The sequence below is a fragment of the Desmodus rotundus genome, chromosome 8, assembly GCF_022682495.2.
Source record: "Desmodus rotundus isolate HL8 chromosome 8, HLdesRot8A.1, whole genome shotgun sequence".
NCBI classification, from domain to species: Eukaryota; Metazoa; Chordata; class Mammalia; order Chiroptera; family Phyllostomidae; genus Desmodus; species Desmodus rotundus.
This window is the reverse complement of record NC_071394.1, coordinates 51,190,051-51,213,904: the sequence shown is the minus strand read 5'-3', so window position 1 is coordinate 51,213,904 and position 23,854 is coordinate 51,190,051. Positions and strand designations below refer to the sequence as shown.

General features: G+C 33.3%; 1 protein-coding gene across 6 annotated transcripts in view; it reads left to right on the top strand.

Moving 5' to 3' along the window:
• The window catches only part of RB1CC1 (RB1 inducible coiled-coil 1), a 96,505-nt gene that overhangs the window by 27,127 nt on the left and 45,524 nt on the right, over positions 1–23,854 (top strand). For 5 of the 6 annotated variants that reach the window (XM_024578314.3, XM_024578313.3, XM_024578311.3 and 2 more), the window contains 7 exons: positions 4,055–4,170; positions 5,084–5,202; positions 6,531–6,657; positions 6,833–7,003; positions 11,711–11,913; positions 13,539–13,965; positions 18,493–18,663. In XM_024578314.3, coding sequence (XP_024434082.2) covers positions 5,132–5,202; positions 6,531–6,657; positions 6,833–7,003; positions 11,711–11,913; positions 13,539–13,965; positions 18,493–18,663 — 1,170 coding nt within the window. In that variant the 5' untranslated portion in view covers positions 4,055–4,170; positions 5,084–5,131. Of the gene's footprint in view, positions 1–4,054; positions 4,171–5,083; positions 5,203–6,530; positions 6,658–6,832; positions 7,004–11,710; positions 11,914–13,538; positions 13,966–18,492; positions 18,664–23,854 lie in introns of those variants that run through there. The other variant, XM_053930261.1, reaches the window with a different exon arrangement.

The following is a 23,854-nucleotide window of genomic DNA, read 5'->3' as shown; positions in this document are numbered from 1 at the left end:
GATTGTGGTTTCTTAGGTTAAGCCGTGTCTGTGGTGACTGTCAGATTAAGAGATTGGTGTTGGTTTCAGTGCACATAGTAGCCGCTAAAACTTGTCAGAATTTCTTTCACTTACCATTAGTACTATGGAACAGAGGAATGGCACTAAGGTCGTCTTTTCTCTTTAATAATTTCTAAAGACTCTGATGGATTGAGAGCATTATTGACCCAGATCATGAAAAGAAAAGAAAGATTGATGGACTGTCCGGAATGAAGAGTGAATAGATTTTACAACTAAATCTAATATATTATCCTGAATTGGATCCTGAATAGGGGGAACACTATAATGGATATTATTGAGGCAATAATTTGCACGTGGACTGTGGATTACATAATAATATTGCATCAGTGTTAAATTTAATGATTTGATCAATGTACTGTAGTTATGTATGAGAAAATCCTGGCTATTAGCAAACACATAAGACATCTGTCTGCAAATGACTTTCAGATTGTTCAGGGGAAATACATATGTATAGAGAGATGTATGGAGTGTGAAGTGGCTCAAGTTCAAACTCACTAATAATCAAAGATAGTGTTTAAATATAATTTAAACAATATTAGCAAGCATGTAAAAATATGATACAGTCAACTGGTTGACCAAGTATATTGCTTAAGGAGCATAAATTGCTAAAGGAATCAATTCTAATAGTCTTAACATTATTTGAATGTTTTGACCCAGCAATTTTACTTACAGGAATCTACTTTATGGAAATAATCACATGCATAAGAAAAACGTATATCTGTGAGATTAAAACACCAAACCCTGGGAGATAGTAAATATATAAATTATGGTGAATTTACAAGTTGGAGTGATTTGTTGACATCAATATTAATGTTTATAAAGCATTTGTTATACTGTGAAAATACTATTATTAAGTAATATAAGTCAGGATATACTGGGTCATGCTCTGGTATGAAATATTCAAACCTTTAGTGACTTTTAACAATATTTTTTTCACTGTACAGGGGTTGGCAGGGGACCTTGCTTATTTTTACTCACCCAGGGACCCAGCTCTCTTACTCATGGGCTATGAAAATCAACTATATTTGTCACTTTAATCTGTTGGCTTCCTAACCACTTCCTTTTATTTATTAAAAAATTGGTGCTATCTGTGGCCAGGTGGCTTAGGTGGTAGGAATGTCATCTCATACACCAAAAGGTTGCAGGTTTGATTCCCAGTCAGGGCACATATCTAGGTTGTGGATTAGATCTCTGGTCAGGGAGGTGTGTGGAGGCAACCAGTCAATGTTTCTCTCTTCTCTCTCCCTTCCTGTCTCTCTAAAATCAATAAACATATCCTTGGATGAGGATAAAAAAAGGATTTGGTGCTAGTCTGTAGTATAATAGGAACATACATCTTGTATGTTATCTAGGTGGAACTTTAGTATCTGTTTAGTTGGGCCAAGTCATTGGGGCTGTGTTTGGAGAGTATTTGAATTACCCATAAATGGTAGTAGTGGGCTGATTAATGAGATGGAGCCTTATTGTCACAGAGTTAATGATGTTGGGAAATCTAGGGCTCTTTCTTTGAGAACAACCTGAAGAATCAGTGATAGGTGTCAAGCATGTGACTTCTCAGCAGTTTTAACAAGGATATAATCTTTTACTAGTATAGAATTACTCATTTTTATTTAGAAAATATTTTAGAGCTAGTTCTAAAGAATGCATAGGCTTTGTTTTAAAGAAGCTTACTATTCAGTAGAGGTGAGAAATATGAACAGAAACATCAAAATATATGCAAGCATTGAAGGACAGAGTATACAGCACAGTTAATGATACGATTGTGATTAAATCTGTGAAAGAAAATGTTGGGCTGGGAAGTAGGGCAGGGGGGAAGGAGTATTTTAAGTAGGGAAAACAGCTCCGATGAGGGCTTAAAGACTAAACTGTTTTGTTCAAGGAGTTTAAGCGATTTGGTATTTGGGAGTTGTGGGGAGGAAGAAAATAGTTAAGTTGTGGTAGAAAACAAGCAACCATACAATGTTTGCTGTCTTATTGGATGTTTTTGTACTGGTTAAAGGAAGGAGAAGGTATAATTGGACTGCCTGGGTTTGATAACTGATGACATTATTTAAGTCCTTAATTCTTAGTTTTTATTCTATGAAATAATGTGATATCTGCCCACCACAAAGATTCTTGAGGATCAAATGAAAGAATTTCACTTAGTAAAACATTTAGAATAGTTGTCTGGAATATACTAAATACTCATAAAAGGCAGCTGCTATAAAAAACCAATCACAGCTGGTTTAAAACAGCAGAGAGCTCAATTAGCTGAGCATTTAGAATGGTCTCTTTGAAGGTAGTATGGAGGTTGGTAGACTAGGGATAGAGGTGATGTGGACCAGGTTGTAAATATCCAGAATCAATGAGGGCTTGATTTAAGGCAGTAGCAGTAGGAATAGATAGGTAAGTATTTGTGTTAGAATTGGCTGGATATAAATATTTACTGATACATATCCTCTGAGGAAAATGACAGACCTAGTATAGCACTGAGAGATTGGGTGAATGTAGATTCCATCACCAAATAAAAACAATTGAAAAATGAGTGGGTTAGAAGGCAGGAAAAAAATAAGGAACTCAGTTTTAGAAACAGTAATAACGAAATGCATATGGAAAATTTGGAGTTTGAGAGGGCTTGGATACATAACTCGGGTCTGTGGAGAGATTTGGGCTAGGTTTGGGAATCAGCAGTGGTGGTTACTGTAGCCATGGGGGTAGGTAACTACTATACAAGGATGAAGAGGGATGGTTGAGATCCCACCTGAACACTGGAGTGTTACCAAGGGAGGAAGAGCTCAAGAAGGGGTCCTACGATTATTTATTGAATTCTTTTTCTTTTTTAAAATTTTATTTATTGATTTTTAGAGAGAGAGGAGTGGAGAGAGAGAGGAAGGAGGACAGAGAGAGAAACATCTTTTTGTTTGTTTATGCATTCATTGGTTGGTTCTTGTATACCTTGACCAGGGATTGAACCAGCAACCTTGGCTTATCAGGACAATGCTCTAACCAACTAAGCTATCCAGTTAGGGTCTGTTGAATTCTTAATTATCTGCCAAGCACTATACTAATACATTAACTTTTTTTTTTCCTCGCTTAGTTGTCATTGTATTCCTATCAAGTGGGATACTCTTGCTAAGTAAGAAATTACCCCAATCTTAGCTGTTTAAAACAACACAAATATATTGTTTCACAGTTTCTGGGCATGGCTTGGCTGGTTCCTTTATTATTTCAGGGTCTCTTGCAAGACAGTAGTGAAGGTGTTGGCTAGGAAGGCTAGGGTTGGCTTGACTGAGGAGTGATCTGCTTCCAAGCTCATGGTGGTTGTCAGATTCAATACCTTGCAGGACTGAGGCCTTCAGCTTTTTGCTGACTTTTGGCTAGAGCCCAACTTCATTTTCTTGCCACGTGGGCCTCTCTGTATGGCAGATATTACTTCATCAAAGCTGGCAAGGGAGGAAGTCAGTTGGCAAGGTGGAAAGTATAATCTAGAGTAGCCATCATGTGGCATTTCACCAACTTTGCCATATTTCATTGATTAGAAGCAGATCATAGGCTCTGTCCAAACCAAGGGCGATAGGAGTTAGGATTTCACTAGAGTATGGCTAACTGGAGGTGGAGGGGCTCTTTATGGTACCATTTTTATTGCTATTTTAGAAAAGAAGAAACTGAAATTGTTACGTAACTTACTCGAGTAATGGGGCCAGATCAAACTCAAGCAGTTTGGCTCCACAACCTGGGCTCTTTTACCATTATATTTTAAGAAGTAATGAAAAATGGTAGTAGGGTTTGGCAATTTGGGGAGTTCTTTGGAGACTTTTGTTTGATGTCTTTTAATGGAGTGATGTGAGCTGAAATCATATGCTTGTGGTTTCACTGAATGTGCAGGTAGGAAAGAGACAGAGTAGAGATTACTCTTTCAGTAGGTAATTTTAAAACGAAGAGAACAGTAATCACATGTTATTGTCACATACGGAATTATTCTCTCTGTAATAATCCAGAGATTTTTCTTTTTCAGTTCACTGAGTTTAACCAGTTATGCCATTCAGTTGCCAATATCAAGCAAAGCAAACATAAGCCAGTTGTAATCTGCTTTTTTAAGAAAAGTGGTGGTTCTTTTCACAGTGTCTGACGGTAAGTAACAGTTCCTACCTTTACAGTAGAGTTTTCAGTAGATCTATAAAGAGTCTAAGGCATTTAAAATAATGATTTAGGAAGCATTAACTTTAAAACTTTTTTTTTTTGCTTTTTCCTCTTTTCCTGATAATTTTACTCTTAAATGTCATTCGGAAAGAATATAAAGATAAGTACTAGTTTCTGGAAATTTATTTATTGTTGTCTTTTACCACTTTCATTAATCTTAGTGATTTTTTTACCTCCAGTTAAAAATAAAATGCTAGATATTGAAATGTGTCTTTATTTTGTAGATGAGGAAGTTTTATTTTATATATGACATTTGATATTGACAGGTAGCTAATGGCTGAGTTGTTTTAAATATTCTGATTTCCAAGCTTTACTGTTCATGAGGTGATGAAACTTAGGGACAGTTTCTTATATGGAGGATTTCTAACTCAGAGTGGAGAGGGAACTCAGGAAGTAGGACTAACTCATTTTCCCTAACTTGCCAAGTTAGTGGCTACTTTTATTTGCTGTTTGTAAGTTTAACCTTAAGACTTTATTGTTAAAGGGAAAGAATGGGGAAGAACTTTTCTTAGTTCTTAGTGAGTTAGAAAGATGTTTGACCAAAATTTTTTTATTTTTGTTTTTAGTTGTATTCTTAATGTAGAACAGTGTGACATGTACACAAGTTTTTTAACCACTGGCCTCTCTCTTTAAATTAGTTTTTGTGGTAAAATAGTTATGCTTTTTACTAGTTTAATTTCTGTTTGTTTTTAAGCAACGAGTTTACTAAATTGTCTACTTAGACATCATAAACATAAAAACCTGTTGTCTTTGTTATTTATATAGTACAGCTGTGCTGTGCTTTATGTGAGGGTATTTGTATGTGTTATTAAATTTGACCACTTTTCTTGTCTTTTTCTTTTAGTAACCGTATCAGAGTGTGAGGTATAAGCCTACAGAATCCAGAGAAATCATGAAGTTATATGTATTTCTGGTTAACACTGGCACTACTCTAACATTTGACACTGAACTTACAGTGCAAACGTGAGCTGTATTTCATTTTTTTTCTCATCAGCCTTGCATTTTGTGCATGCAAAAGTTAACAGGAGTGATTTGATTTTGTGAAAACTATTTCTTTGTTAATAAAAAGTAGTGATATAGTGAGTCTTAATACAGTATTTCATTGCAGTATATTGTTGTCTTTCTCTAAAATGCTGAAGTTAAAATCGTTGTTGAGCTTTATTCTGATGTATGACCATATTATTCACAATAAACAACTCACCCACAAACAGACATACTGATTTCAAAGCAAAGTTATCAACTAGAAGTTTTCATAGATGATGGCTATTCTGATTTTCATAGGACACTGCTGAGGGGATCATTGCTAGATATATAAAGCGACATGTGTCAGTCACATTTTTTTGGTGATTTTTTAATTCTCTTGTGTGAATAAAGACAATGGTTTAATAGCCAAATTAGTGGGACTTATGTCTAATACTTCTCTAGCTGTGCAGGGATTTCAAATTTTTGACTACTGAATGCCCTCTTCCATTTGTAAAAAGTGGGGATGGGTCTCAGAGGAGGAAAGATGTATTTTGAGTCCAAACAGTAAGGAAATAGAAACAGCAAATGTAGGGTCAGGCAAAAGTAGGTTTACAGTTGTGAGTACAGGAAACCTAGAGTTTATTCGTATATTGTTATTTATTATTTTCCATATGAACAGCTGAAGACCTACTTTTCTCCACTCTGTATTTCCAAACTCACTTATATTTTTATGGTGGCCATAATAGCAGAGACTTGATAGCAATACAGAATAAATAAATCTCAACGTGAAAATATTATAAATAATTTATGGAATTAATAATCTTAGTTGTAAAAATGGAACTGTGAAATTTTTTTAAAAGTTTTTAGTCCTTATAAAATACGATTTTACCTGTAAAGGAGAGATATTTTTTTTTAAATATAGGAAAAGGAAACAATTTCTATATGGTTTAGATTTAATATATGGTTGTGTAATGTGATGTGGAGATTTAACACACATCCTGTGTTCTGAGGATATTAACAGACCTGATGCTAATTTGAGCATACTCCTTTGCTACATTATATAAAGAGCACGAAAATAAATGTCTACTCTGTATTTCATAGACTCACTTTTAGATGTGGCATGTTGGTAATTTATTCACCTAAAGTCAGCCAGTTAGTTATGAAATCCAATTCTAGAGATAAAGAAGCTTGTATTTTTACTACTGTTGGTGCAGAATTTAAAGAGTGAAATCTATTCATCTATCAGATGTATTTACATAGTGCTACTTTGATAATAAAAATATCATTGGGCTAATGTAAATAACTGATTTTTTTCCTTTTTATTAAAGTGTGGCAGATCTTAAGCATGCTATTCAGAGCAAATACAAGATTGCTATTCAGCATCAGGTGTTGGTGGTCAATGGAGGAGAGTGTATGGCTGCAGATAGAAGAGTGTGCACCTACAGTGCTGGGACGGTAGGTGTCTAACAGCTTTTTCATTCAAACATGCTCCAGCTTCACATCAAATAGGAACTTGGGAACTCAGCATTCAGAAGTAAGGTTTATCTGCTTCATGTATTGAGGGCAATTGCATGTTTAGTATTTGTAACATTTTACTTTAGTTTTTTTTTTTGCATTTTTACTTTTATAGGACACAAATCCAATTTTTCTTTTTAACAAAGAAATGATCTTATGTGAACTTCCACCTGCTATTCCTAAAACTACCTTTTCAACAGAAAATGACATGGAAATAAAAGTTGAAGAGTCTCTTATGATGCCTGCAGTTTTTCACACTGTTGCTTCAAGGACACAGCTTGCAGTGGTAAGATATAAGTATTTCTTGAGATATAATATTTATTTACATCTAGTACCATTTAAAATTAAAAATTGATGCATTTAACAAAAAATGTCTTACACATATACTTGGTAATATTTTCATGAGTTACTAACTTACCAGGTATTTGTGAACATTCTGACAAATTTATTACCCCTAAAAGCATTCAAATCTAAAATAGCAAAATATTCTAAATTACAGAGGAAATCTGCAAAAAATGTGAAAAAATAACAAACTTTAAAAAAATGTGTATTTTGTGGTCAGTATGTCTTGTTTTTAAATTTCAGGACTGTATAATATTAGTTATTCTACATTGTCATTCAATAACTAGATCTTAAATGTAGAAAGTGGTCTTAAATGCAATTTGTTCAACTTCTTTTCTAAATGATGGTGTGCAGATAATGACTTCTGAACATTGCTTTAATCAATAAAGTAACTATGTTAGAATAGACATAAATAAAGAGCTTAAGTAACTGTTAAAAATGTGATTCTTTTTCCCCTATTCACATTTACTAGGTCCTGGAGGAAAACCAAGGTTCTTTCCAATACATACCTTTTATATTACAGTCTCCCGTAATTGTTTGCCAATCACTGGTTTTTCTTTTCATTTGCTAGTACTTGACTGTACTATTGACTGTAAGCTATCACATTTTACATTCAGACATGAAAAAGTGTTCTTTTAAAAATTAAAATCCACCAACAGTATTTACCTGTTATAAAAATAAATTAATAAAATAATAAGTTATTTGTGTTTACATTTGCCTTTTTTTGTTTGTTTGTTTTTTGAAACCTCCTAGCAGTTGGATTTGATGTAACATGTACATTTGTGAAACTACCCCAATTTTCACGTAGGATACAACATAAAAAGAAAATAACCTCATCTTTCTGGGACATACGTAATAAGCATTAATAGGTTCAGAAATGTTTTTGAGAAGCCAAAATTATTTCTGTAAACAATTTATATAATAGAGTCTTTAGATTATTTTTTAGGATTATTAACAAAGCAAAATACTATTGTACAAATACTGGTGTACAAAACTTTAGGCTACACAATTGCATGCCATTTAATAAGTAGTAAAATTTTGATTTGGTTGAAAAATATAGATATTACACATTAATATATGTAATATTAAATATAAAAATTAAAGTCTTAAATATGATATATAATTTTAAGTGACTAGAGAGAAATCAAATAAAACTCGATTAAGCAAAGACATAATATTAAAACACATTACATTAAAAAGATTAAAAAATTGGTATGCCCTGAAGTGTAGGTAGGGAAATGTAGAAAAAAATAAAAGTAGTAATATTAATGTTTGTCGAGGTAGATGTTAAATCATTAAACAGAGCAAAGTGAAATTAATAATAAAAGGTTGAATTTTTGAAAATGATTGTATTTATCTATTAACAGTAATGGCTAAATGATAATAATAATTATTCCAGGAGAATATAATGCAACGTAATGATGTACATGGGTGTTTATAGAACCATTATTTACTGTAGCCAAATGGTGGGAACAACCCAAATGTCCATTAATGGATGAATGGATAAACAAAATGTGGTATATACATACAATGGAATATTATTATTAAACAGGAAAGGTAGTCTGATAGGAGCTACAATGTGGATGAACCTTTAAGACAATATTCTAAGTGAAATAAAACAAAAGGACAACAAATATCGTAGAATCTCAATTATATGAAGTTCCTAGAATAATCAAATTCATGGAGGCAGGCTGTGAGGTGAAGGGAAGGTAGAGTTAATTGTTTAATAGATATAGTTTCAGTTTCAGTTTGGGATGATGAAAAAGTTCTGGAGATGGATGGTGGTAATAATGGTTACATAGCAGTGTGAGTGACTTAATGCTATTGAACTGTATGCACACTTAAAAATGGGTTAAAGTGGTAAATTTCATGTGTATTTTACTACAATTTTAAAATTGGGAGGTTTTATTTTATACATTTTTCATAATCAGAAAGCCCTTGTGGACTAGATTTAATGCTGTTTATCCTGAAAATACAGAATATAGGTACATTTTTTCTTACAGATAAAACGTAGCAGAGTATTGAAACAATAATATATTAATAGCAATGAGGCCATAATAGGAATGCAAGGATGGTACAATATTGGGGGTGTATTAATTTAGTTAGTTGTCTCAATCATTAATACTTTATAAAACTTGTAGGATCATATTAATGTTGTCCAGTAGAAACATTTGTTAAAATTTCAACGGCTGTTCCTAATAAATAAAATAGAAGGAAACTAAAGAAATGTAACACAGACTTAATCAAATATAAAAAGATATAAAAATATATTTTCAAATCAGTGAAATGCTAGAGTCATTTTTGCCTAAATCAGAAATAATCGGTATTATTTTGGAGCTTCTGGGATATGTACTGAAATAAGAAAACGAAATAATGGTAACATTAATGGAAAAGAAACACTCGAATTTAATACAAACCTATTAGAAGGAGTTTTGATATGGTGAATGGATATGTGATAAATGTTATGCAGATTTCATTGAACTAGCCCTGTTTTGGAATGGAAATGGGAAATACTTTACATCACAATCTCAATAGCAACAAAAATATCCATATACAATTATATTAATGAACACAAATTATAAACAAAGAGATACTAAAATATTCTTAATATTAATGATAATATTAATGCATTCATGAAATTAATGAGTTACAGTTAAAATTTCCACAATGATGAAGCATTTTTGCTTGGGAGGTCACATGAGGGAGAATTTGGGGTTATTTGGTTTTGTTTTAGATAAAATGGACTTCAAGTTCACGTGGAGGGATCAATGTCCAAGAATAGCCAAGAACATTATGAGAAAGAAGAATGGAAGGTGGTGGGAAGAATGTATCTTTTTAGAATTTAAAACACTGAAAAGCTACTCTAACCAAAACAGTGACTAATAATTTATTAGTATATAAGGTATTAGAGGCACTATAATTTAATGGCAAGTGTGTGGTCTTCTAGAGTCAAATTACTTGAGTTTAAATCTAGTCACCCCTGTTAACTTGTGGTGTGACCTTGAACTCAGTTTACTTTCATTAGTAAAATGATAGGTTTTTGTTTATTGAACTGTATACATACACATTCATTTTTAATTCATTTCTATAAACTACTTAAACACAAATTTTAAAACATGGTATCATCCCAGAAACCCTGCTTCATTCTTTCTCCCAGTCAATATCCATCATCCCTCTTTGCTAAAGCATAAATTACTTTGCCTCTTTAAAACTTTGAGTGTAATCATACAGTTTGATTTTTTTTGTATGTGGACTCTTACTCAGTGTTATGTTCCTGAGATTCACTCATTTAATTGTGTGTGTTAATGGTTTATAGTTATTGCTACATAGTATTCTATTGTACAAATATTCCACAGTTTGACTGTTGATGGATATTGTTTCCAGTTTTAGACTATTGTGATTAAAGCTGCTGTGAATATCATTGTACATTGTTTGGTATACCTTTTGCATTTCTCTTGGATGTGCCTCTTTTCAGCTTTATGTACTGGTCTGTTGTTTGAAATGGTTGTATCCATTTATACTCCCACCATCAGTGTGTGATTATTCCACTTGCTGAACAAACTCAATGATGCTTGGTTTTCATGATACTCTTAATTTTAGTCTTTCTGATAGGTGTGTGTATAGTGGTAGGCCGTTGTGAGTTTGTTTGTATTTGATAATTAACAAGGATGAGCAGGTTTGCTTACATTTATGAGAAATTTGAATAATCTTTGTGTGACATTAGTATTCTAGTTTCTTTATTATTGGCTTGCTAATCTTTTTGATTGATTTGTTAGTGCCTTTATGTAATCTTCATATAAGCTTTTTGTTGGTTTTATATGTTGGGAATATCTTCTGCCATTCTGTGACTGGCCTTTTTATTCAACTAATGGTGTCTCATGATGAATAGAAATTCTTAGTTCAAGTTTCAATTTATCGATAGTCTTGTCTTGTTTTCCTCCTTAACAAACCTTTGCATATCTCAAAGACATGAAGGGAATAGTTAATATAGATAGAGGTACTGGAGTGTGTCTGGTATGCTGTATTCCAGATGCCACATCTCATCCTACCCCCAGCCCTTTAAAAAAATCTCTCAGATTTGTATCTATAGATCACTTGTAATTGATTTTTTATATAATATATAAAAATAGAAAAGTCAGTTTATAAATTCAGCACCCTGCCCTTTAAATTTAATACTATATGTTGATCTTTCCATATCCTTATATAAAAATATTTCATCTTATGCTACATAAATGTCATTATATTGGTATTTTTTTGATAGACATTAAGGTTGCTTGCATTTCATTTCATAGTATTGAAATAAAGAAATTTTTAATATTTTTTGTTTATTTGTTTAAGCTCTTACAGGGTAAATTCCTAGATAAGGAATCATTTTACCAAATAGTAGATACCATTTTGCTTTTGATCATTATTACTGAATTGTCCTCAGTAGATACTTTATCAATATATATTCCCAAAAGCAGTGAGTTAGGTATTACTCTTCCTCCACTATCATAACAAGCCAGAATAAGTAAGGTAAATTAAAGCACAACCTTGACAATGCTTTAAAATGTGTTCAGAATGCATTCATGTATATATGTAAATACACATATGGAAATGTGCACAGAAACATTACCTTCTATTACCGTTTCTTTTTTCATTTTCAATATAGGAAATGTATGAAGTTGCCAAGAAACTTAGCTCCTTCTGTGAAAGTCTGGTCCATGATGAACACCTTCAACACCAAGGCTGGGCTGCAATCATGGCCAATCTGGAGGACTGTTCAAATTCATACCAAAAGCTCCTTGTCAAGTTTGAAAATACTTATTCAAATTATCTGCAATCCATAGAAGACATCAAGTTAAAACTTACTCAGTATGTGTGCCATTCAAATAGATAATAAGATGTTTATTTAAAGTCTCTTTGTAAATTTTCAGTAGTTTCAGTAATTAATAATTGTTTCAAGTCGGCCATGTAGTTATTATAATCAAACTTAATTTTTTTAGACTTGTATGATGACTTTTATAGATTCCAATATTATGATCAGTTTTACTCACTATATATGTTATGGATCTTCCACACTTCTTTTTCTTATGTTGTTTTCTTTATGACAAGGCCTAAAGTGCTCTTGAAATTTTTTACAAACCCAAGAATCTTGGCATTCTGTCTCCCTAATATCAACTTTCCAATAAAGTAATGATAACAACAAAAAATAACACATCTAAAGGAAACAGAAAATATTTCAAACATTAACCAATCAAGAAAAATTTTATTTTCCTAATATTGCCATATGATGTAGGCAGTACATCTTGCTAGGATGGAAAAAAGCCATTGTGCTCTAGCTTTTGTTTAGATGGCTTTCTGTTTCTTTGCATATAAGCCTATGTGATACCCTTGGCTTGTTCTTTTTTTTTTTTTTTTTTTTTTTTTTAACTATATTTAGCCCAGGCAGGTGTGGCTCAGTGGATTGAGCACAGGACTATGATCCAGAGGGTTGATGGTTTGATTCCCAGTCAGGGCATATGCCTGGATTTCGGGCCAGGTTACCAGTAGGGGGCACGTGAGAGGCACCACACACTGATGTTTCTCTCCTTCCCTTCCCCACTCTAAAAATAAAATAAAATCTTTTTTAAAAAGGCTATAATTAATGTAAAAATATAGCAGTAATTCATGAATATAGCCCTTTGTGTTATGTGTGTATGCTTTCCATTTTTTGATTTTTTTTTTTAATTGCCTTGAATTGGGATTTTTTTTCTTTCATTCATTCAAGTGAACCTTATAAAATCAAGTTTCTCTGTTTGGCAGAATGAATCTTTAGAAGATTTTGGCCTCAATTTGACAATGTGACAGATACTGGGAAGGAAGGGGATGATTAAGACTATAAATATCTTTTAGAAGTTTATGTAAAAACCTTTTCAACTATTTTTTAGAGAGTCTCTTAGGTATGTTAATTTAAGGTAGGACTCTTGATTCAATTTTTCATACATTTTTACAGAAGCCACATCATTAAGATTTTATTTTTTTTTTTCCCATGCCTTTTGACCACATACCTCTACCTATCTCTCTACTTTCAGGGTTTGGTGAATGTAAGAGTTACCTTAATGTTTAAGAATATCATTAATTTTATCTTGTGCTTTCAGTATATCAGAGATGCTTGATTAACTAAAATACAAAAAATTGTACTTTAAGGGACTGCTACGGTAAATCTTTTTTGTAAATTTGAATTCCTTATATCTTAAGGTTTGATAAAAAACTATGTGTTCACTTGTTTAGTATGAACTGGCAACCTTTACTTTAGAATAGAATTTAAAGGTGTTGATACCCTTCTCTCTAACTCAGTTTCTTTTAAAGAACACCTCCTAGATTATTTTATATATGTATAACATAACAGAGATGTGATAAGATTTGTCTGTGTGATAATAAAATGCTGAGTTTTCAAAAAAGTAATCTGTAGTTAGAGTGGTCCCGTTATTTTACTAACAGAACTTTTGTATTTTAAGTTTAGGAACTGCGGTTTCAGTAATGGCCAAGATTCCGCTGTTGGAGTGCCTAACCAGACATAGTTACAGGGAATGTTTGGAAAGACTGGATTCTTTACCTGAACATGAAGGCTCAGAAAAAGCTGAGATGAAAACCTCCACTGAACTGGTGCTGTCTCCTGATATGCCTAGAACAACTAACAAATCCTTGTTAACCTCATTTCCCAAGTCAGTGGAACATGTAGCTCCAGATACCACAGATGCTGAAAGTGGAAAAGAAATTAGGGAACCTTGTCAAAGTACTGCTCAGCAGGAGGAAACTTCAGTAGATGCTAAAGAAAGAGATCTTCCTTTTTTTAATGTTTCTTTATTAGACTGGATAAATGTTCAAGATAGACCTAATGATGTGGAATCATTGGTTAGGAAGTGCTTTGATTCAATGAGCAGGGTAAGTAATGATAATTTGATATTTCTTGTCATTTTAAGTATTTGAAATTACACTAAATATTTTACATAATGGGAGAATGGGTATTATGGTAGAAATAATGAGTTTGTAGTTAAAGATAAAAGTTTGTTTTTATCTTTATAGTTTCTGTTACTGATAATAAAGACTAGAAATCTCTCTTAAAAGTTTACATAAAGACTATTAAAAGATATTTTTTATTTACACTGATAATGATTTATATTCGATGAAATACACACATTCTTGAGTGGTTAATTCATGAGTAGCCACCACCCAAGAGAAGATACTAAACATTTCTATCTCCCAGAAAATTACCCTGTGTCTCTTTCTAATCACCATTCCCCTAGAGGGAACCTCTTTCTGACTTTAAAAAGAAGAAATATGAAATACTGCATCTGCCTGAGATACTTTAAAATTCAGAACTTAGATACGGTATTTTTCATTGTATTTTATAATGATTAGCCTGTGTCTTGGATTCAGTTCTCCCCCAAATACTCCTTAACAAAACTTTTAATCCAGGGGAATAAATATCTCTTTAAATCTCATATATAAACTAACAGAAAAATCTTTGAAGCCAGAAAAAGGAAGTTGATGGGTACATGTTTCAGTGATGCAGAAATGCAAAATAATATTTTAAAGTCTGCTGTTGTCTAAAGATACTTGGCAGAACGGTTAAACACTTCTAAAGGTGTTCTCAATGGTAAAAGAGGCTTGATTTTTGAATACTGAGAGAAAGGCTGTACATTGTCTGTGATGCCTGGATAATATAGCACATAACCTTTCTTAAGTTATATGACAGTAAAATGGAAAATTAAAAAAAAAATTCTAAGTTTTTCTTAATTCTTTCAATATCCATTTCTTTGATGGCATCTTTGAGTAGGCATTTCATTTTAACCATTTATCATTTAAATCATCAAAGAAAGCTTCAGTTAAGACACTTGCCAGGGCAGGGGAGTATGTAATAAATTATACAAAGATTAGTACCAAAAATGAGTGAGAACTAGTGTTCCTGTGGAACTGTTGACATTTAGTAGCTTAAAGATTTCATCTGTGATGTGGAAAATCAACCACATGATTGTGATTGGGATGATTAAGGTACCTTTTAAAATATTTTTGTGTGAGTCAGCATATTTAAATCTACCAATGTCATACTTTTTATTCGCTTTATGTGACAAAAAGGGAAGAACTGATCTTTTTTGGTCTTAATTAAAAAGTCACAGGAATTTATACCTACAGAAAACATAAATTATCTATAGTTTTATTATGGGATCACATTATTGACTTCTCAGAGGTTAATGGTTATTTGGATAAAATATAGCAACAATATCTGATATCTTCCTGATATTTTACATAGCCATTTTATTGTGAAATAAAAATATAAACTTTGCCCTGGCTGGTGTGGCTCAGTGGATTGAGCGCCAGCCTGTGAAACGAAGGGTCACCCATTCAGTTTCCTGTCAGGGCATGTGCCTGGGTTGCAGGCCAGGTCCACAGTTGAGGGTGTGCGAGAGGCAACAGATTGCTGTTTCTCTCACACATAAATGTTTCTCATTCCTTTTGCTCCCTCCCATCTCCTCTCTCTGAAAATAAATAAATAAAATATTAAAAATATATAAACTTTTATTTGGTTACACTCATTTGTTATAAAATTAGTTAACATGACTTAAAATAATGCCTGTAACGTAGTGCTCTCATTAGTTGCACATGCCCAGTAGATTTAAAAAATATTATTTGCTTAAAAACAATGGAAATGTATTTTGAAGAATTTGTTTATATATTTCTGCTTTTATTCAGTATGGATGATCTGTTAATGGGATTTACCCCATAATAAATAGTACTTTGCTGTGATGTTTTTATTAGATTAATATTTTTCTCCTCAGTAGTTTTATGAATTTATTCTTGATACCACTTGTGCCATTTCTAAAGATTGACTAAACTGAGTATGGGATTTCTTTCATCAGAGATGTCTTCTTTTCATATCACATTGAATAGTTTTCCCAAAACAGCTTGACTATCTAATATTAGTAATACTACTTGCCAGTGAATCAAAAAATGTGCCAAGGTTTGATATTCTTCTATAAAAGGGAATTCTATTTAAAGCCATTACAGACTAATCCCAATTTTAGTAGTTTTTGTCACATATTTTCAACTGCCAAAATCAAACCTCTTTTTTAAGAAGTTAGTCAACCTGACTGGTGTGGCTCAGTGGATTGAGCGCCGCCCTGTGTGCTGAAAGAAATGAGTCAAGACATAGGTATTATGGAACTTGCATAAGATTTGGAGTCATAAGGACTGTCACTGCCATTTATTTATTACTTTTGTCATTCATAATAAGTCTTTTGAACCCTCTGCTTTAACTATTTGTGTGGACTGATAGGTGCTAATTTCTTGACCTACTTAGTATTCCACCCTCATATATCAAGAAAAATTTAGATTTGTTGCTCACGTATTTTCTTAGATTGTAGTGTTTTATATTGGAACTACTCTAGGATGTTCTCTTTTCAAATATACTGTAAAAGGCAAACTGATTTTCTGATGATTAATAATTGGAAACATGTACATTTAGTTCATTTCTAAGCTGTCAAGAGTAGTGCAAGCATAATTTATTGAATTTTGTCTTTGTGGAATATTATTTGGTTATTATTGTTTGCTCTATTGCAGTGGAGATAGGTTTAGAGGTGAGATGGAAAAATGGAGAGGATAAGAAAATTTGTGTAGTTTCTTCTCTTCTAAGACAACAATAATGTTAACCTTTGTAGATGTAAGCAGAGAGCCCAATTGTATAAAATTAGTGTAGCACTATGTTCAGTTATTGAAAATTTGCTGAATAATTATTAATATGTGTAACCCATATTTAATGTTTCACTGAATATTCTTCAGTATCTGTCGGTGGAGTTGTGTTATATGCACAGTGAATTATGAAATGAGACATTAGGAGCCCTACTTCTGTGTTTGCTTTTTTCTTCTTTAAAGTGTTGCTATGTTAATTCTGTATATAGTTGTGATTTGCCCAAGTTGAAAATTTTAATCTGTTTCAGTCACCTTTTTTAGTCTTTCATCACCCTAATGATTTACAGCTCATCTTTGATGTATACAGTACCTTGGATTGGAAATGTGCACACACTGTACTCAGTTACCATGAAATTGAGAAAAGGAAGAAAATGTTCACATATGCCCAAGTTTTAGTGCAAAGCAAGTGCTGCCTGTATTTAAGTAATGTCTCTGTTAACTTTTTTTGTGGTGTCACAAACTGCCTCTTATTAACATTGGATTCTTGGTGATAACAATAGACTAGTTTAAACTGCTTTCGTGTATTCTCTGTGTGCCAGACACTGTACATAAAACAAATAATTTACTGTCCTTTTGATAGACATCAGGAAAGGCATCATGAAGGAGGTATTGTTTGACTGATCCTTACAGAGAGGCCACAATGGTCTTAAAATGCTAGGTGGGACAATCAGGGCGAACAAAGATTAGAACTAGATAAACAGAGGGTTTGTCTGGATAAAATAGGCAATTCAGTTTCAAGAGAAGGTAGGCCTGGGAGGAATTATTGGTACCAAATGACTGAAGCTTTATTGCATTCTATGTTTTTTGGATGTCATTATGGACAGAAGGGAACCATTTAGGAATTTCCACAGGAAACAACTAAAATGAGTTTGTAATAGGACGTGTCATGTTGATATCTACACATAGATATTACCAAGCGGTCAAAAATAGAGGCTGAAAATTTGTAAGGGTCAGGTGTTCAAAAAAGGTTGGGAGTTAGCTCCACAGAAGTTATGCTTAAGTCATATAAAGAAAAGTGAAAATGGGCTGAGCATTAAGTCCTGGTTCATCTCTATTTATTCATTAGATAGGAAAAGGAACCAGGAGGGTACTGTGCAGGAACCCCTGAGATAATACCCAAAAGCTTCGAAAGTTTGGAAAATGTCTTCAGTGCTAAATGTGTAGGAGCCTCAAGTGAAATGAGGTCATTGATGATCTTTGGCCAAATGTTTTTTTTATGGAGAGTGCATACAAAAAGACTGCCAGTGTAAAGTGTTCTTTCAGGGAAGAAGGGAAAGTATAGTTGATCCAATTCCTTGAGGAGCTAGGGATTGAGAACAAAGGGAGCTCCAGCAGGGAGGTGAGTTTGAAGATGTTATGTTTTAGAGAGAAGTTGGATTAATAAGACAGTCAATGACCAAAGACTGTGTTTAAGTTTTTAACTCTGCTTTATTTCCTTAGACCTTGAAAAGAACAGTTTCTTTAGGATATTGACAATTGAATAATTGGTGGCATTGACTGAAAGGTGTAATTCCTGGAACTATATATCCCTAATTATGTATTCCAATATAATTGGTAATACTTGTGTTTTATTAACATATAATTATCCTGTTTTTGACCTTCTGCTGAAAATACAACTTAGATTCCTAAATATTTCTCTGAAGCTGTTAATCAAAATAGTGTGAAAATATATTTTAAACTATTTGATGGAAATTTATTCATATGCGTGTCCTTGTCATCTAGCTTGATCCAAGGATTATTCGACCATTTATAGTAGAATGCCGTCAGACTATTGCCAAACTCGATAATCAGAATATGAAAGCCATTAAAGGACTCGAAGATCGGCTGTATGCCCTGGATCAGATGATCGCTAGCTGTGGCCGACTGGTGAATGAGCAGAAAGAACTTGCTCAGGTACTTATTTCAGACTTCTCTCAGGAAAAAGAATTTGCAGCTTTTCTATATAAGTATTTTATGTGCAGTATTAATTTGGTATGCACCATGTTTCTGCTTCATCCTTGAATATTGTTAATACAATGTTACTGTTCCCATATATAATAAATAAGTCGTGTTCTTAACAATGAGCTCACGTTATTTTAGATGACAACTGTAAGATAAAACCATGAAAATGCTGTGAGCAGCTGGGGAAAAAATGTTTTGAAAGAATATACAAAGCAGTCGTCATACTAAACATTTGAATACCTTCTGCTCTCCTGTTAAAAACTAAAATGAAATAAAAAGAATAAATATAATTTATAAAGGACAGAAGGAATGTATGAAATCTTAAAGAATTTACTAATACTTAGGCATTTATCACCCAAAAAGAGGGATTAACCTAGACATTTTCTCTCATTCTAGCGACTTTTAGTTCATTGCAGCTTTGTCCTCTACCCACCCTGGCCAGTCCTCTGGAGAAACAGCCTCTAACAAAAAGAGTTGACTTTTCAACATGCTTTTCCAGTTGTTTAAATTTCTCTTTTCATTAGAATGTACGGATAATCATTATGATGGGGGCAAATGTATAATTTACTGATTGAACTTATTGTAATTTCCACAGCCTCCCCTTTTCTCCCTTGATTTAGGATTCAGCCACCTTACTTTGAACTGAATTCTTTATTTTGTCTTTTAGCATTGACTGGAACACCAGTGCTCCAGTCATTGCTAAAAGACAAAATATTGTAGTAGTGTCAGTACAGTGCTACTACCGTCATGCCTGTCTTTGTTTAATTCCTGACCTATAGAAAATGGTCAACATTTCACAATTTTAATGTTTGTAATAGGTTTTTTCCTTCTTGTTTCAGTAGAAAGCCTTAATTGGATTAGGAAAGTTATATTTAAGTTCTAATCTTGAACTGTATTTGACTTTGTGGAATTAATTCTGTGTAATCATAATATATTGTCTTTTTATGTATATCTGGATTTAGATTAACATATTGGCAAACTGAATTATGTGTGGTTTTCATTTGTTATGTGTCAAGTTTTGGAATCAAGGTTATAATAGCTTGAAAATATGTTAAGAAATCTTTTAGTCCACTTATTTGTTGTAAATACTGAATAGTTGTCTTTAAATCGTATCGTTCATTTCTGATTTTTAATCTATTTTTGATTACTGCTTCAATTTTGCTAGTTACCAGACTGTTCAGGCTTTCTGTTTCTTCTTGTTTCAGTTTTGGGAGACTGTATGTTTCCAGAAATTTGTCCATTTTGCCTAGTTTATCCAATTTCTTGGCATATAGTTTTTCTAGTAATTTCTTAAAATTCTTTGTATTTCTGTGGTATTGGTTGTTACATCTCCTTTTTTGTTTCTGACTTTATTTATTTGGGTCCTCTTTCTTTTATTCTTCATGAGTCTGGCAAAAGGTTTTCAGTTTTTATGTTTTCAAAGAACCAACTCCTGGTTGTTTGATTTCAAAGAATCACAATACATTGATTCTTTGAATTGTTTTTTTTTCATCTCTATGTCATTTAATTCTGCCCTGATCTTGATTATATTTCCTTCCTTCTACTTGCCCTGGGCTTTGTTTGTTTTTCCTCTAGTATTTTTAGATGTAGGGTTAAGATGTTTATTCAGGATTTTTTTTATCTTCTTTAGCTAGGCCTGTATTGCTATGAACTTTCCTCTCATAACTTCCTTCACCATATATCGTAGGTTTTGGTTTGTCATGTGTTCATTTTCATTTGTTTTCAGATATTTTTAAATTTATTTCTTGATTTCATTGTTAAACCATTCATTATTTAATATCGTGTTATTCAGTCTCCCTATATATTTGAATGTTTTTGAGTTTTTGCCTTAGGTTGTTTACTAGCTTTAAGTCATTAAAGTGATTAAAGAAGCTGCTTGATGTGATTTCAGTTTTCTTGAGTTTGTTCAGGTTTGTTTCATGTCCTACCATATGTTCTATCTTTGAAGATGTTCCATTTCTGTTTGAAGAGAATGTGTGCTTTGCTTCTTTGCTGCGAAATGTTCTCTAAGTATCAATAGGTCCATTTGATCTAGAGTGTTGTTCAATGCCACAATATCCTTTTTGATTCTTTGTTTGGAAGATCTATCCATTGTTGACAGTGGGGTGTTAAAATCTCCTACAATGACTGTATTGCTGTCACACTCCTTCTTAATGTCCTCTAAGATTTTGCTTATGTATTTAGGTGCTCCTGTGTTGTGTGCATGTATGTTTATAGGGGTTATATCCTCTTAGTGGACTACTCCCTTAAGTATTACAGTGACCTTCTTTGTCTCTCGTTACGGTCTTTGTTTTCAAGTCTATTTTGTCTGATAGAAATATTGGTACCCCAGTTGTTTGTTTTTGGTTTTTTTCATGTCTTTTGCTTGGAATATTTTTTCTGACCCTTCACTTTCAGCCTGTGTAGATCTTTAGTTCTGAGGTGAGTCTCTTTAGACAATATACATGCGAATTGTGTTTTCTTACCCACTCAGCTACCCTATGCCTTTTAATTGGAACATTTAATCCATTTACATTTAAGGTTATTATTGCCATTGACTTGTTCATTGCCGTTTTTTCCTTTGTACCTGTGTTCTCCTTTTTTTCTCTATTTTAAAGTAGTCCCTTTAGCATCTCTTACAGTGCTAGCATGGTGGAGATGTACCCTTTTTTAGCCTTTTGTCTTGGAAGCTCTTTATTTTACCTTCCATTTTACGTCATAGCCTTGCTGAATAGACTAATCTTTATTTCAGTCCTTTGCTTTTCGTCTCTTGGAATATTTCTTGCTATTCCCTTCTTGCTTGTAGTGATTCTGTTGAGAAATCAGTTGATAGCCTTATCAGATCTCCCTTGTATGTTACTAGCTGTTTCCTTGCTGCCTTTAAGATTCATTGTCTTCAAATTTGGCCATTTTAATTATGATGTTCCTTGGAGTGGGCCTGTTAGCATTCATCTTGATTGAGACCCTCTGCTTCCTGAACTTGCGTGACATTTTCCTCATCAAGTTAGGGGAGTTTTCTGTCATTATTTTCTCAAACAGGTTTTGTATCCATTGCTCCTTTTATTCTTCTTCTGGTATTCCTGTGATGCGAATGTTGTCCTGAAGCTTTCTTAAACCATCCTTGTTCTTTTTGAATCTTTTTTGTTTTGTTGCTCTGTCTGGGTGTTTTTTTTACCTTGTCTTCCAGCTCACTGATTTGGTCCTCTGCTTCATCTAGCCTGCTTTTAATTCTTTTTAGTGTATTCTTCATTTCAGATATTGTATTTGACTTTTCCTCCAGGTTCTTATTTATAGTTTCTGTGTCCTTTTTCATGCTGATGTAATTCCCACTAAGTTCCTTATAGCTCCCATAAAGTTCCTTGTAGTTCTCACTGAGTTCCTTGAGCATCTTGATAACCATTATTTTGAATTCTATGTCTGATAGATTGCTGGTCTCAATTTCAGTTAGCTCTTTTTCTGGGGATTCCTCCTTAAACCTTTGATTGGGGGTTGTTTCTTTGTCTCCCCATTTTAGGTGACTTTCTTCGTTTGTTTCTGCGTTTCACATTGCTCTTCTTTGACTGCCTGTCTTCATGGAGTGGCCTTCTGTGATAGGGGTTCTATGGGACTCAGTGATATAGTCTCTTTGATCTCCTGATCTGGATAATCTAGGGATGCCCTTTATTCAGTTTAGGTGGGCCCCCTTCTTGACCTTGGACTTTGATTATTGACGGCTCATTTGTTGGTGGGTTCTCATCTCTGGCTGGCTGGCTGACAGTTATAACCCCACCACATCTTGTATGGTATTGTACAGATGCTGGTAGAACAAAGCAAAACTACCCAGGAAACCAAATCCACGCCAACAGAAATATCCCCCTCCAACCACATCAGGAATATCAATAGAAATGAATGAAGATTAATAAGGTGGAAAAAGATTAAGATTGTTATTAGGTAGGAAAAAAGAATATGAGATGACTAAAGGATAGAAACGTGATTTTGAGAGGGAAGAGGGAGGAGAAATAATAACAGTAGGAAACAGAAACAAGGCATAGGAAGGGAGAAAATAAAATATAAAAATGTAAGTAAAAAAGGGAAGGCTGATGGCAAAATAGAGTAAGAAAAGGAAGAATATAATATGAGGTTTGAAATAAAGTAAAACAGTGAAACAATGGGAACAAAGTCAAAAATCATAACGGTCAATAACAATGACAGATGAGCAAAAATTAAAAAAGGTGAAATAAGAATGAGTATTATAAGAAAAAGAATATGAAGTGTCTATACTAATAAAGAAAAATGATTTTGAGAGGATAGAGGGAGGAGAAATAATAAGATTCAGGAATAGAATCCAGGCTAAGAAAGGGAAGAAACAAAATCTCAAACTCAAATAAGCAATTGCAGGAGGAAGGCAAAATGGAGTAAGTGTGAGTAACCTATGAGATTCGAAATAAAAATATAGTGAACAAATAGGAATAAAATTAAAGAAAAATAGCAGTAGCCTCAATATCCACACCAAACAAATAATGATTAATAAAGGTGGAAAGAAAGAATATTATAAGAAAGGAAGAAAGAATGTGAGCTGACTAAAGTAAGTAAAAATGATTGTGAGAGGATAGAGGGAGGAGAAATAGTAAGAGTAAAGAATAGGAACACTGCTTATAAAAGGGGAAAGTAAAATTTAAAATGAAAATAAAAAAGGGTAGGAAGAAAGGAAAATGGAGGAAGACAAGGAAGGGTACAATGTGAGATTTGAAATTAAAATAATATAAAAATCTAAATAAAAAAATAAAAGTAAAATAGTGAATTAGTTGGACTACAATTGAAGAAAAAGGACTAAAGTTAAAAGACCATGCTAAAGAAAAAAATAACAAATTCTGAAGAAGAACGAGGTAGAACTCATCAAAGCAGAGTTCGGTGTTTTTGCCTTCGGTCTTCTGGGCCATCCAACTCTGGCAGCACCACATGTACCACCTTCACCTGCCTCTAGAGGGGGCTTCTATTGAGATTTGGAGGGTGGGACCCTTGGGTCTCCTTTGCGAGGCACTGTTCAGTCTCTTGGGAAAACTGTAGGTGCGTTCCGCTGCTCCTGTGTCACCCATCTTGGTCTGCCCAGCTTATTTCTAATAATGTGTAGTTACTAATGAACTAACTGTCCATTTTGAAGGGAGGGGCCCTTCTGTGTAAGAGG